The sequence below is a fragment of the Simochromis diagramma genome, unplaced genomic scaffold, assembly GCF_900408965.1.
Source record: "Simochromis diagramma unplaced genomic scaffold, fSimDia1.1 OVJJ01000293.1, whole genome shotgun sequence".
NCBI lineage: Eukaryota > Metazoa > Chordata > Actinopteri > Cichliformes > Cichlidae > Simochromis > Simochromis diagramma.
The window spans coordinates 732,275-747,432 of NW_024386801.1; the positions used below are offsets into that span (position 1 = coordinate 732,275).

Sequence of the window (15,158 nt, forward strand, 5' to 3'; positions counted from 1 at the left end):
TTCATTAGTAAAGTCAAGAGTATTTAATTTTCTACTTTTACTTCTACAGTTTACACAATTATCTGTACTTTCTACACTTTCCTTACATTTTCATAACAGTCTCGTTACTCTCGATTCACCTGTATCGTTTGTAGAATTTACAATTTCAAATGTAACATTTCTATTAATTCAAGAAACATCAGCAAACATACAAACTGTTCATGTGCAGTGTGTTGCTGGCTAAAGGTACAGCTGCTGTATTTGTAGGGAGAGAAAGGAATGTGGGATAAGTTCACTCAGAGATGGAGAAAGATATAAGACAGGCAGCACAGGAACGGGGAAACAGGTTATACCTAAAGGTAAGGTCAGTCATACTTGATACACTGCAGATCTAAAAATGACTTTGTCAGGATAAACAGATTCGCCTGCAATACTGTGTTTGACTGGTGCACAGCAGCTGTGGTGTTCATGGTCACTGTCAGGTTACATTAAGTATAGGAGATAAATTAATTTCCTGAATTCCACTCTTATACCAACTGTATACAGTGTAGTATAAAGACAACACAGAGTGGGCTGTCATTGTAGGACATAGAAATCAGCCAGGACAGCTCATGAAACATCTGCTGACATCTTGTTGAATTCAGTTCTGTAAATCCACAAAGAGCAGCAGGTCAGCTGATCACAGCCTGCACTGGTGCTCACATTAGTGATTATCACAGGTTGTGATTCTGTTTCCAACACCAAGCCACTACAACTGACCCTAGGTTTCCCCAACCTGCTGAATCCCAGTTCTTGGCTGTTAGATTAGATTAGATTACTGTTACTTTCCCGTAAGCGCGCTACGTTACTGCGTTACTAAAACCGTGATTCTTTTGCGAGAATGTCTCATGACAGTGATGTAAGCGAGTGCAGCATTTAAAGCGTGGAAGTACTGACCTTACTTTGAGTTTGATTCCGTAAAAAGTGACAAAAACATTAGTGTCCGTTGTTCACTGCGTGGGAAGAAAACTTCTTTTTACAGCGAAAAAAATCCCCTAAACTTCTGAGCAAGCACCGAGTGCGCTGCCACTGAAATGTGAAACTCACAGAGAAGCTGCCGTATCCTTCCACTGACCGCTGCAGCACACCTGCACCAGGGTAAACCTCCGCCTACCCCACTCCTGCTAAACAGGTGAAAATAGAGCAACAGGACCGCTGAGTCTTTGACTTTATTTATTTTCTGCTGTGTTTTACTTGCATCTATTTGAAAGACTGAGTGTAAACACAAAAACTATTTTATTTTATGTGCTGGAATGTGCAGAAAATAGGTTTAAATGTTAAACTAATTTCTTCCAGTCAGAGAATGAGGCATATAATTAAATTTTTGCTTGATGCATAAAGTTAAAAGATTAAAACTAATAAAACAAGTTTTAAAAAGAGACTTTTCCATTTGATTACATTTTGTATGATGGATTATGTAGAAAAAGTAGAATTGGGCTGAAAGATCTATCGCTTTATCACCTATTCAGGTTGTAAATCGTGTTTTTAAAAAGTAACTAAGTAACTAAGTAACTAATTACTTTTGAAAATAAGTAATCAGTAAAGTAATGGGATTACTTTTTGGGGGAAGTAATAAGTAATTAGTTACTGATTACTTTTTTCAAGTAACTTGACCAACACAGAGCTGTCCTCATGTTTGTGTTTGGGTGTGAAGGCAAATTGTAGACAACTAAATACAGTTAAATTAAATTTCTTTCACTGTCCTACATAACAGATTCAAACATTCATTAGAATTTCATTCAAATAACATTTGTATTCTCATGTACTTATAATATTTTATTACTATATTGATATAGCAAAAGGTTTAGTTGTCTTTGCATAGAAATATCTGGTAGAATGTCTCTTTGAGGTGTTACTTTTCCTTTCTTAGTCTGAGTACATTTCAGAGACTGTACTTTTTTATTTTACTTCAGTAAAGAAGTAGATTCAGTACTTCAGGTGTTACTGGAGTATTTTGTTAAAAACCACAGATATCTGTACTTCTACTTAAGTAAAGAATATCGTTACTTTGGCCACCTTTGGTGTACGTAAGACCTCTATGGCCTTATGGTGGACAAAGCTTGTTTACCATGGAGCTGGATCTTGATACACGATTACAGCACAGCTTTGTGTCTTTTAAGTCATATATTATATCATGAAATAAATATTTGAGCATGAAATTTTGTTTGTATTTTAAAACAATGATGCAAAAAGATATAAAATAGAAGAAATAAGACAATAAAGCAACTAAAACAACAACTTTGGGTCAATGTTGTGCTACCGTGACTTTCGTTGCACATTACATACTACATAATGGTCCATTTTGCAGGTTAGACTGTGCCAATAATTTTGATAACATGTAAGTGTAAATGTGAATGTGCTGTATATGGTTATTTGTGAATGACTGGCTATTTCTATTTTTCAATCCTCTTGCTTAATAGGTGGCAGGTAAGTATAATGTTAGTATAATGACAGACTCACAGAGATTAAACTTTGTGTTTGTGCAGGAAAAAAGTGTTAATTGACTCTGTAGCACAATAAAATTTCACATTAGAGGAAATAAAATATTGTGACTGCTGCATTTGCATAAAATCACCTCCCTTAACTTACGTTCAGCATGTAGACATACTCTGAGTTTTTCTATTAGTGGGTGTCTGATCTCTTCATCTCTCGGCTGCTTCTTTACACTGTCACACAAACTATTTCTGAAAATATAACACTACACAGTTTTGTAGTGAAATCATTTGAAGTGATACAATTGATCAACCTTCAGTTTCAAAGTTGCTGTAACTGTAGTATATCTATGAAACTAATGCAGTTCTTCTTCTTTGGTAGTTTTAAAAAAATGTTATCAGAGATACAGTCCAGAAAGACAGAGCCGTGAAATTATTTATTTCTTATTCTCAGTAAAAACACGAGGCTTTTAAGAATAGTCTGTGACGTTTATGGTAAATGTTGTATAGCACTTTATGTTTATGAACTCGTTGTCATCCTTAAAGATGCAGGGCACCAGGAAACCATTGGAAAATGTATCATTATAATCACTATGAAATCAGAAATTGTACCCCACAATATTTTCTTAGCATTAGCTTCAACTGGTTCACACATATTAATCACCTTGGATGGTTGCTGGCTTATAACTCTCTTGTACACCTTCAAGTGGTTATCCAAGGCTGTGAGTCTTTGCTTGGTATCTGTGTGGACAGCTTGTGGTACTTCCACCATTCTGCAGCTCTGATAGATGACTAGCTTCCCTCTGTGCTGCCTTCATCTTGGCCCCTGATCCTAACATTGTTCCTCGCATCCATTCAATGCATTCAACGCACCTTTTGTTCACCCCCCAGTATGCGGGGATGATGACACCCTGGCTCCACCGTGCTAAACTATTTGTTGTACCTCATCAGTCTCTAGTAAACTGCCTACAGGGCGAGTGGGATTTTTTTTAATGATACAAAATTTACCTGATATCTTACAAAATGTTTCTAACCTTATTTCTGACAGTGTTGGTGCCACCTTGGATCTTCCACAAAATACTCTATCATGACTTGTTCAAAACAAATAATTCACGCTTATAAAGCTATTTGTTATATATCATAATGACAACACATATTTTTAATGCTGGACATAAAAACTAAAGGTAACAAGAACAATAACCTGAAAGAAAAGGTGTCCTATCATTATCTCTTTAACAGCATATCCTCAATCAATGTGAAGTATTAGTTTTGCTGTGATATGCTCCAGCCTAGAGGATGTTTGGTTTGAACATCCCTTCAGTCATTTTACAGCCTGTTTCCATGGGAACATCCACCCTTTAAACCCCTTTGAAAAACAGGGGCCGAAGTATTTTTTCCACTTTAAATATTTCTTTAACCTGAATGAGGTTTTTTTTGCTCTTTTTGAGAAAGACAGTTTATCAGTAAAAAGTCAAGGAGGGTAGTTTTAAATTTAAATTGTAAAGCAGCACAATTGAGAAAAAGACAAAAATCTGTGAACACTAAAAATAAAAAAGAAATAAAACCATACTCGTGTCTTAACTCCAGTAACACCGATGAGCCAAACTCAGAGGAGAAAACATTGAATCACACAAAGACTGTCGTTGTTATTTGGTTTAAACTGTAATGTAAAAGTGCATCACTCTAACACTGTGCCTGTGTAAATATGCAGTTTCTGAGTAGTACTACTCAGAAAAGGTTTGTTGTAAAAACTAGAAAGGATGTTAGGAAATATGAACGATATGTACGAGGTCTGTGGTCCAAGGACACGTTAGCTGCTAGCATCACACAGCTCGACTCCCGGTGCCTTATGTTTGGGTCAGAGGTGAAACTGTGGGGGGGAATGCCAGGAGAATTCCTACAGTGTTAGAATTGCTGCTTTTTCTTTGCCATGGATTATTTATGTATCTGCTTTATGCTTTTGCTGTTTATTTCGGGGAATTGCATCTTTAAAAATGTGTTTCTGTTATTCCAGCTTTGGTCCTCTGGTTTGAACCATGTGCTTATCTGTAATATTCTGACTGTTGGTGTTTTCTGTGTTGCAGGTTGCCCATGTGGGTGGCCAAGGGGATGGTGGCCACGAGGGCTGTGTGCCTGGCTTCCAGGTCAAAAAGTACCAGGTGATGTACAGAGGTCCTTTCCAAAAAGGACAACGCCTTCTTCAAGGTCAGTAAATTGGTTAAAATCTCTATATCCACACCACAATTCAACATCCAGTTGTACCGACACAAATATCCTTTCCTTCATCTGTCTGGGTTTTGAGGATTTGAACAGCAGCATATCACGGGGCTCTAGGCAGAGCAGCAGGTTCCTACCAGGTTAAGGTGGAATTATGTGTGTGTGCATGTTCATTAAAATTCATTTGATTATAAACATGGGGTAAAACGGGTTGCTTCTTTGCACCACAGTGATAACAACATCATTTTTGTCTGCAAATGAATTATTCTCCTTTTTTGAATGATATTTACAAAAGTATTTTCCCTCTTTGTTCCTCCCCCGAAGACAGCTTTGAGCTGCTTAGTTAACTGTGTGTGCTGTGTGCTCATATGCAAGCGTGTTTGCTGGAGCTTTTGAGTCCCAGTTCAACGGTTACATGCTCGAGTTGACTTAGCTTTCTGCAAAGCTCCGGTCCCTAACACACTCTGACTTGCATTTTCCTCTGTATGCAGAAAATTGTGTTTGATCTCAGCAGGTTTAAAATCAAAACCTTTAAGATTTAAGAGTTCGACGAGTTCACAGCTGACGAGTCCATGTCACGGCGGCTTAGTTCTGTCTCTGAGCCACTTGTGAGTCAGTCTTGTCGCTCCTAAGTTAATGCAGTGACCAGTTAGTTTCCCCACAGCCTCCTGCACACGTCCAATCTCAACTCCATATTGCAACCACAACTTATCGGTCCATTTTGCTCCTTTGGGGCACTCTGGCAATGCCCATCTACACAACTTCACGTGGTCTCTACAGAGATCAGCAGGTCTGCTGGCTAGCAGTCTGCTCCTTTGGGCTTGTGAGTTATGGCGTCTTTCCACAGAAATCGACAAGGTGAAGTCAGCTAGCTGTAGTTTTATTGCAAAGCTGAGTTTCCACCAATTTATTTGCTTAATAATTCATTTTTCCTCTCATTTGTTATTTTATTTATACAACATGATGAAATACAAATGAAATATGTAAATTGAAATGGGAATAATTTATGGCGTCTTATTCACTCTGTCATTTATTGTGGAACTTGTTTTCATTCCCCTCTCATTATTCAACCTCTTCTTTATTTATTTAATCATCCCCACGATTCTTCTCCGCACTGAGAAGCAACACCAGCAGAATGTAATCACCTGCCTGTCTGACATGCGCATATTGTGTTGCATCCATATACACAGCAGTAATAGGCTGACTTCTTTTGAGCTCACAGTGCTTTTAGTGCTTGTCGAGTTTCTTTGTGTGGCATTCACCTGATGGACAGCTTTTCCAATTGAAAATACATACTTTCCTGCCTATACAGCAAAATATGACAAATCTAAGAATTTCTCCTTCAATCTTCTTTCTTCTTTTTCAGCTTTATTGTATTTGATTTGGTCAGCCAGTGAGGCACTTTGTCATCTGGAGGTTCAGCGGTGCGTGTAGTAGGAGACAGAACGCAGTTCTGCTTTAGTGCTCTGCTCTGGGACAACACAGTGGTTCCATTACCTTGAATATGCTCCTGTCAGCAGAAACACCTCTCACCATTGGGGGGTGGGGGGTCCCACTGCTCACAGAAGTATAGGCATGCTACTGGCCACACACGTACATGCATATAAAAGTGTGGGTTCAGGCTTGTTGTGCATTTGTTACAAAGAAAACCTGAGATGCATGCTGTGATTGCCTGTTCGCTCATAGCCGTTCAACAGAAATCTTCTACTCTAAATACTTGTTTGATCATTTCAAATGTTTCTTAAAGATTTAATCGCTTTTACAAACGCTGCACTTCAATAGCTGCTAAAACTGAATAGCTGCGAAAAGACCAGACGAACATGTGAAATATAGAAACCTAGAAAAAGAAACAGATAGGGGAGGTGATTTCAGCATTCTTTGTTCAACAAAACGCGTGTAATTAGTATTGACTGTGTCATTACGTTAGTGAAAGCTGTGTAACACGTCGCTGAATTGACCAGATGCAAGAATGTTAGAATCATGATGAAAATCAAAGCAGAACAACAGCATGTCAACAATGCGGGTGCATACTTTGCAGCGTGTTTGTGTGATTTCAGAGTAAAATGGAAAACCGTTTGTTAGCATGAAATAAACTCAGTGCTTTACGAGTACATCTCTGAGAGGATCGATGCTATTTTACCTCACTACGATCCATTTTTGTTAAATTTGAACAAACCGTCTGCTGAGTGTGAGCAGGATGTATAAAGAGTGCCAGAGGCTGCAGCCAGGCTCAGTGACACATGCAGATTTATGTAAATGCTGCTCAGCCCAGTGCCACCTGCTGCAGACCTCCCTGTGTAATTACTAGTGGAGGGGCGGTCTGTTAGTGAGAGATACCTGTTGGCGCAGACCTGGGTTCAAGGACATCCATCTCGGCTAATGGGCATTTCTGAGAAACAAATGCATACAGAAATACAGTAACGGCGACCCTTTCTCTATCTTTCCAGCTCTCGGTGGCTTTGCCGGTGCTTTGTTTATTACGCCATCACCGCTGCCTCGTAATTCCGCTCTACCTCTAGCTTTTACTCCAAGCCTAGTTTTATTGCACCTTTTTGTTTTTGCTCCTACTCAGCTGGTTATTAAATTTAATATATGTGATAGAAATGTAGGCACATGGAAATGTGAAAATTATGACTGGAAAAAAAAACCCTGCTTATGACATCATAAATATTACAATTTTGACATAGTAAATGTAAAGAGCTTTTAAATTGTTACACTGCATATGTAAGAAATGCAACCTTGAGGAGAAGCAGTGTGCTCCGTCCTTTCCCTTCAGCTACATGTGATGCAGACACAAACTCATTGTCTGTGTCACGTTTTGTATAGTGAAACTGTAAAAGCTTCAGCAGCAAACTTCACATCCCCGAATGCAGCAACTATGATCTGAAGGAGAAAAATAATCTGCTTTTCTAGACTGAATTAACCTCGTGCAGCCTACAGCTCATTTTAAAAACCGTTCTGAACATCGACGTACCCTGAATGTTCTGAACAAAGAAGAAATTCATTTAAAAATATAAAAGCTTTAATAGAAAAGCCTGAAAACTGCATTTAACAAGGAGCTGAGTTTATTAACGTAAAAGATGTTCGAGTCAGTGAGAAAGTCCTGCTATCTATCAAACAGCTGTTTCCACTGAAATTGATCCATCACTTTAAATTTCATCTCTTTAATTTTGTGTAGTTTTACTGCAGCCACCACAACGTCCATGAAACGGGCATTTTTACACCTTTCACTATAGGTCGTTCACTCTGGCCTGGATCAGTTGATGAGTTTGTGAATGTTTCCCATCAGTTTGGTTTTTCACACAGAGAAAAATCCAAAATGCGTCACTACAAACCATCATTTAAGGAGCTCAGGAAGAAAAGTGTCTGGACCTCTTTAAGGTGCTTGAAAACCTCTCGTTCAAGAAGCTTCTTCAGTTCTAAGGTCAAACGGAGGGTCCCAGATTTAAGCAGTATGGGAGTGTCCCCCAAGAGGGACAAGGACCCCCACTGATCTTAAACTGAAGAAGCTTCTCGGATGAGAGGTGAAACGTCTTCAAGCAACTCAAAGAAGTCCAGACGCTTTTCTTTCCAAGCTCCTTAGACTACGATGACCTGGATGACGGAGAAGCTTCACAGGCATACAAACCACGTCAGGTTATGGAGCCCCTTTATTGGCCAGATGGAGCAACAAGCGTAAATACAGGAAGAAGGTGCCATGTTCGGCACTACTGGAGAACACAGATCATTTACATTCATTTCACAGCTAATTGGTAACTCGTACAGACCTTTGCACATCTGTAGCACCTGCCACATTAAGAATACAAACCATACGCAGCTTAGGAAGTTATCATGTTCACACCACAAACAAATATCCTTTAGAGTCTTTCTGGAAACGCACCAGGAACGCCTCCTCAAAGGGTCTCAGTGCAGTTATTTTGGTCTGGACCCTCATCTGCGCACAAACGAACCGCACCAAAGGTGAAAGAGTTCAATATGAATGGACTAAACACCACAGGTGTGAAAACACCCCAAATCTAATTACACTGCAACTGAAAACTGAACATAACATATAAGGAGCAAAAAGCATTTCACACTTCCAGCAAGAAAATATTATGTAGATGAACAGAATACAAGCTGTTTGCTGAATAGCCCACGGCCTTGGATCGAAGGAGGAATTTGAAAGTGGATGTCACCCTTATTTGTTTTACAGCAAGAACTGACAGATTTTGTTTGAGTGTTTCAAATAGCAGTGTTTGTCAGAGGGCTGGGATGCATTAGTTCTGTGGTGAAAGAAAGATTAGACGTCCTGTTCTGAAAAGTTTCAGTTTGTTCTCTCAGTGGTTTATGAGACGGCGCTGACAAACAGAAACTGTGCTATGTCTCGCCTTATTTTGCACACGTTTGTTTCGTCACTGCCCTACAGTGTTGGTCAAGTTACTTGAAAAAAGTAATCAGTAACTAATTAGTTATTACTTCCCCAAAAAAGTAATCCCGTTACTTTACTGATTACTTATTTTCAAAAGCAATTAGTTACTTAGTTACTTAGTTACTTTTTAAAAACACGATTTACACCCTGAGTAGGTGATAAAGTGATAGATCTTTCAGCCCAATTCTACTTTTTCTGCATAATCCATCATACAAAATGTAATCAAATGGAAAAGTCTCTTTTTAAAACTTGTTTTATTAGTTTTAATCTTTTAACTTTATGCATCAAGCAAAAATTTAATTATATGCAACATTCTCTGACTGGAAGAAATTTGTTTAACATTTAAACCTATTTTCTGCACATTCCAGCACATAAATGGTCGGGCATTGTACAGCTACAAGCATTTCACCCCCATGTCATACTGTGTATGGTTGTGTGTGTGTGACAAATAAAATTTGAATTTGAATTTGAATAAAATAAAATATTTTTTTTTGTGTTTACACTCAGTCTTTCAAATAGATGCAAGTAAAACACAGCAGAAAATAAATAAAGTCAAAGACTCAGCGGTCCTGTTGCTCTATTTTCACCTGTAAAGCAGGAGTGCAGTAGGCGGAGGTTTACCCTGGTGCAGGTGTGCCGCGGTCAGTGGAAGAATCCGCGAGTTTCTCTGTGAGTTTCCCATTACGTCGTAGCTACTCGGTGCTTGTTTGGAAGTTTAGGGGTTTTTTTCGCTGTAAAAAGAAGTTTTCTTCCCACGCACAGCGGACACTAATGTTTTTGTCACTTTTTATGGAATCAAACTCAAAGTAAGGTCAGTACTTCCACGCTTTAAACGCTGCACGCTCATACTCTCTCTGCACTCGATATATGATCCATTGTTGATCTGCACACAGCTGTTGTCACGAACGTCGCACTCGCTTACGTCACTGTCATGAGACATTCTCGCAAAAAAATCACGGTTTTAGTAACGCAGTAACGCAGCGTTCATACGGGAAAGTAACGGTAATCTAATTACCGTTTTTGCAATAGTAATCCCTTACTTTACTCGTTACCTGAAAAAAGTAATCAGATTACAGTAACGCGTTACAAGTAATGCTGCACTACGAGGCGGCGCTAAAGTCCGTGTAGTTTGCTGTCACCACCTTGCAGGCAGAGCATCACTGAGCCCGTTACTGTGTAAAAATAAAGGACTTCATGAGCAGTTATAGCCATGAGGCATCATAGGAAGACATGACATACTGATAACGTGCAAACTTTAGGAGGAAATATGGTGTGGATTTTATGGGGTACCCAGAGTTGAGTGCACGCCATGTGGACGGCTGATAAAATATGGAGAAAAATGTAGAAAGCCACCTTATCTGTTTCCTGCAGAGCAAACCATAGCTCTGTAAAGGCTTTCCACAATCCCACCCCCAATCCCATGTGATTCCTAAAAACATGGCAGCTTTTTGCATAGCATTACTCATGCTCCTTAACTAAGCATTTCTGAAGAAATTACCTCAGGGAGGGTGGTCTTCTTCAGGCTTGGCATTGCTCGCCATAAGCCTTCCACTTCATGTTCAGATACAGTCTTTGGAGCTCTCCTGGCTGGCACAGGCCCCGAGGCACATTAACTGCATTGAGCTCTGAAGATTTCTTCACCGGCACAATTCGTGTTTCTTGCCTGTATTCCCTTCGACTTTATCAATGAGGCAATTTAAAAGTACTTGAATTCTTATATAGCCTAGCAGTTTTAGATAAACTGGACAAATGGAACAGCTCGCTCATCTGTTTTGTGTTTGCTTCACTTCTGCTCGGCTCTGCTGTCCAAGTTCAGATGATAAAGTTTGCCGTCCTTCTTTCTCAGGGCTCGAGATGTTGTCTGTGGAATTTGTTTCGCTGCAAACCACAGACACAAGAACACAAAGACATTTATCTGTGATCAAGTAGTCCATCATGTTGCACATGAAAGATGAACTTTATCATTCATTTTCTGGTTTATTTAGTTCATATTTTTACTTCCGCAGCCACGGTTAAAAATATTGCTTTTCCACTGCTTGCAAATATTCACAATGTGACCGAGTAGCTCGTTATTTACCACTGTTACTTTAGACAAAAAGCCATCAAGCTGTCTCCAGTGAAAGAGGAATAACAGAAATGCAATGAGTGTATTTATAGTGAAAGCATATTTTAATCCTGAGCTTATTTGTATTCCACAGCAAAATGCCGCTGGGCTCATAGCCAAATGTTTTTCTCTTGGTGTGTGCATAAAGTAAAGCAAATACCTTATTAAGAAGATGCCCTGTAAGGAGTCGGTGCACGGCTATAAGCAGCCTACCTTTTCTTTGGAATAAAACAGCTGTGCCCCTCACGTTCTTGTGCTACTTACTAATTTTGGCAGCCCTGCTCTGCACCACTCTCAAACCACTGTCACCCTGACCGATGTTACCCCAGTCACCCACCCGCTGTGCACCCACTCTGTCAACCAGAGACTGGGAATGCAGGGATTGATGTTTCTACTTACTATGTGCTGCATGGCAAGGTGCATATCCGGATCATGCCACTCTCTTGCCTGTAATGGCGCAGCATTAATCACTCACTGTATCCAGAGTTACCAGGACCTGCAGCTTCTTTTCTGGTGTATTTTTAATTTGACCATAAATCAAGGTGTGCTTTTGACAAATGACTGTAATTACAGGAAAGGCCATTACTGGCATGTGTATGCACGTCTGCGTGTGTGGAGTGAGTGTGTGGGTGGATGTTTCACAAACATGTTTGTGCATTTGAGGATCGTATGTACAACATGTGAACTGTGGGTTTAACAGCTGACATTGTTCATGAAAAACAGACTGACCTGGCTCACAGTTCTTCCTTATATGGGTCAACTTGTGACTGGAGGCTTCTTTTAGCTTAGGAGCTGGCGGTGAATGTATTTGCAGGAACAGGCGAGTGAATGCTGGAGGTTTTAGAGAAGCGATAGATCAAAACGTGAAGCTCAAGTTACAGCAGCTTTTTTTATGGCACATCACAAGTCATCAAGGAAAATGTCTTCTTGACATTTTCAGACTCCATTTGTAGGCAGGAAGGTACAAGGTGATATCTGTAGCAATATTACTTAATATAATAATGTGGTTATTATAATAATATAATATCATGTAAAGGGGTCCATCCATAGACTATAAACTGTATGGATGTATCCACCATGGGGTCGCCTGTTGGTTTGGGAACTGTTGTTTTGATGCTTTTAGCTGGAATGATTGTGGACATTTAGCGTGTCCTGGGTCGGCCCCGGGGCCTCCTCCGGTCGGACATGCCTGGAACACCTCACCCAGGAGTCCCCCTTCAGAAGAAGCTCATTTCCACTGCTTGTATCCGCGATCTTGTTCTTTCAGTCACTTCACACAGCTCGTGACCATAGGTGAGGGTAGGGATGTAGACCGACCGGTAAATTGAGAGCTTTGCGTTAACACTCAGCTCTCTCTAGGCCCCTCTGCGAATTGCTAACTAACTGCACACTAACCCCTCCCCCATGGTGGAGGGGTTAGTGTGTCCCAGGGATCCCAGGTGCTATGTTGTCCAGGGGCTTTTGCCCCCTGGTAGGCCATGGCAAATTGGTCCTGGGTGAGGAACCAGATAAAGAGCAATTCAGAAGATCCCTATGAGGAAAACATCAAAGGAATAGTTCACCCTGCCCGGGATAGGGCTACAAGCCGGGGAGCTTGCCCAAGGGCGAGCGTCTGGTGGCCAGGCCTTAGTCCATCGGGCACAGCCTGAAAAAGGGAAATGGGTTTTAGCATAGCAGGTTGTCATTGAGACTAGATATATTAGTAAAACTATTTTACTAAAATGTAATCAATGTTGTTCACTTTCACTAAGAATGTTATATGATGACATTAGTGACTGATTATATGCACAGTGCTGTTGTCCTGAGCCACACATTCATTTTTGTACATTTTTCTTCCAAGGAGCCAGAGATGAAGTTTTAAAGTTGAGGAATAGTTGTTCAGGTTAAATGTTTTCTTTGGACATTGGCGACTTTTTCACTTGTTTCCAGTCCAGTGCTTGTACTTTACCATTTTAATGGGATGGCCTTTTCTTGTTTGTTTGTTATGTCTTTGATTTAAAATAAATAAATACATTGGGAGAATCGGATCCATCAGCTTCTACATTTCAACAAGACTGATTAAAATATTGATAAAGCACATTGCTTGAGAATTTTCCACCCCATTGAAAGTGGTACAACCGCCAGTGGCTAGGGGAAAAATATGCTTTTACTGACTGGTTGGCAGTAATTGCTGGAAAATCAGTTGCAAAGAAGGTGCTGCACCAAAAAACCTCAAAAAGTGTCTGTGAAGGTTCTTAGTCATCCAGGTCATCGTAGTCTAAGGAGCTTGGAAAGAAAAGCGTCTGGACTTTAAGTTGCTTGAAGACGTTTCACCTCTCATCCGAGAAGCTTCTTCAGTTCTAAGGTCAAATGGTGGAGAGTCCCAGATTTACATGAGCCAGAAACTGGTTCACTCGAAAGACAAAACTCCTAAAAACAAACTTAACAATGTGGTGTTTGCTGTACAGTGCAGCGAGGAATGCCCAGACCTCTACATCAGAGAGACCAAACAGCCACTTCACAAGCGCATGGCACAACACAGAAGAGCCACCTCCACAGGACAAGACTCAGCGGTCCATCTGCATCTTAAGGATAAAGGTCACTCTTTCCAGGATGCCAATGTTCACATGTTGGACAGAGAGGACAGATGGTTTGAAAGAGGAGTGAAAGAAGCATCTACGTCCACTGTGAGCGACCATCTTTGAACAGAGGCGGGGTTTACGACACCAACTGTCTGCCATCTATAATCCAGTTTTGAGTTCCCTCCCCAGACGCCTGAACGCCCACTCACATCCTGGGCTATCTGACCTCAGGAAATCACATGATAGGGTGGGGCCAGCTTTGACAATGAGCTCACCTGAAACTCTGGCTGATTGGGACCCACACCCAGTTTCACACCTTGGCTCAGGTGATTAGAGGATCATCAGGGGGTCCTTTTGTTCCTCTTTGGGGGGAAACTCCCACTGGGTTTAAATCTGGGACTCTCCACCATTTGACCTTAGAACTGAAGACCTTAGACTGAACGTCTTCAAGCAACTTAAAGAAGTCCAGACGCTTTTCTTTCCAAGCTCCTTACACTCAAAAAAGTATGCTCTAAACTGAACACGGAGAATTTGCAAAAATTTGTGCCTCAACACTGTGGCCAGCCTGTTTCAACACATCTCTCCACAACTCGTAGAGTAGCAGTCACGTTAGTAGACAAGTCCACCACTTCCATGGTTAGGATTCGGTCTCTGGCCCTGTCTGACTACAGCCTTGCTTACTGACCCTACATTGTTGCCACAAATGTTACATGTCGATAATGATAAACACTTTAAGGTAACATAGTTAGAGCTCTGCAATGCCTCAATATTGATGTTGCAAGAAATACTAGTGTCCCTCTTAACCTGCAGTAGCTGAGCAGCAATGGGAACAAGACCTGATACTCATACTGGTACTTTATTTATTTATTTATTTATACTGTATTCACTGTGCAAAGCTGCTCATGGACACTTTACTAATTACACATAAAAGCACATAAAACACTTTATAAATGACTCTTTATTATTTTTGTCTCTAACCTCTGTGCAGGAAGTATACGAAGTTCAAAATGAAATGAAATAAAATACCATTATGAAGCTGCAAACCCAAAACGATAAGCTAAACGATGCTATGAGCAAATGGTGATATTTTTTCCAGAACTTGTCAGCATCACTGACACTTTCTAAAGAGCACAGAGTGATTTGATCTACTGTTGATATTCAAATATTGATTACACGTGTAGTTAAGAATGACAAGGTACCAGGTCAGATTACGTGCTGCTCTGGGGAATTTTAATTAGGCTAAAATGCATTTTGATTGTTCTCATGGCGCTCATTTTTATCTTTGACATGTGCGACTTTTAGATGAATATATCACCTTTGACAAATGCAGCAGGCCACGAACAGGACGTCTGCTGGAACACATACTGACATTAGTGGCCCTGAGACGGAGTTGGAGAGGCTGCAATCACAGATCATCA

General features: G+C 40.3%; 1 protein-coding gene across 1 annotated transcript in view; it reads left to right on the forward strand.

The window, feature by feature from the left end:
* Positions 1 to 15,158, forward strand: part of LOC120729426 (cadherin-13-like) — a 205,059-nt gene that overhangs the window by 93,086 nt on the left and 96,815 nt on the right. The window contains exon 2 of the mRNA XM_040024968.1: positions 4,535 to 4,655. Within this exon, the coding sequence (XP_039880902.1) occupies positions 4,535 to 4,655 (121 nt within the window). The remainder of the gene's footprint in view (positions 1 to 4,534; positions 4,656 to 15,158) is intronic.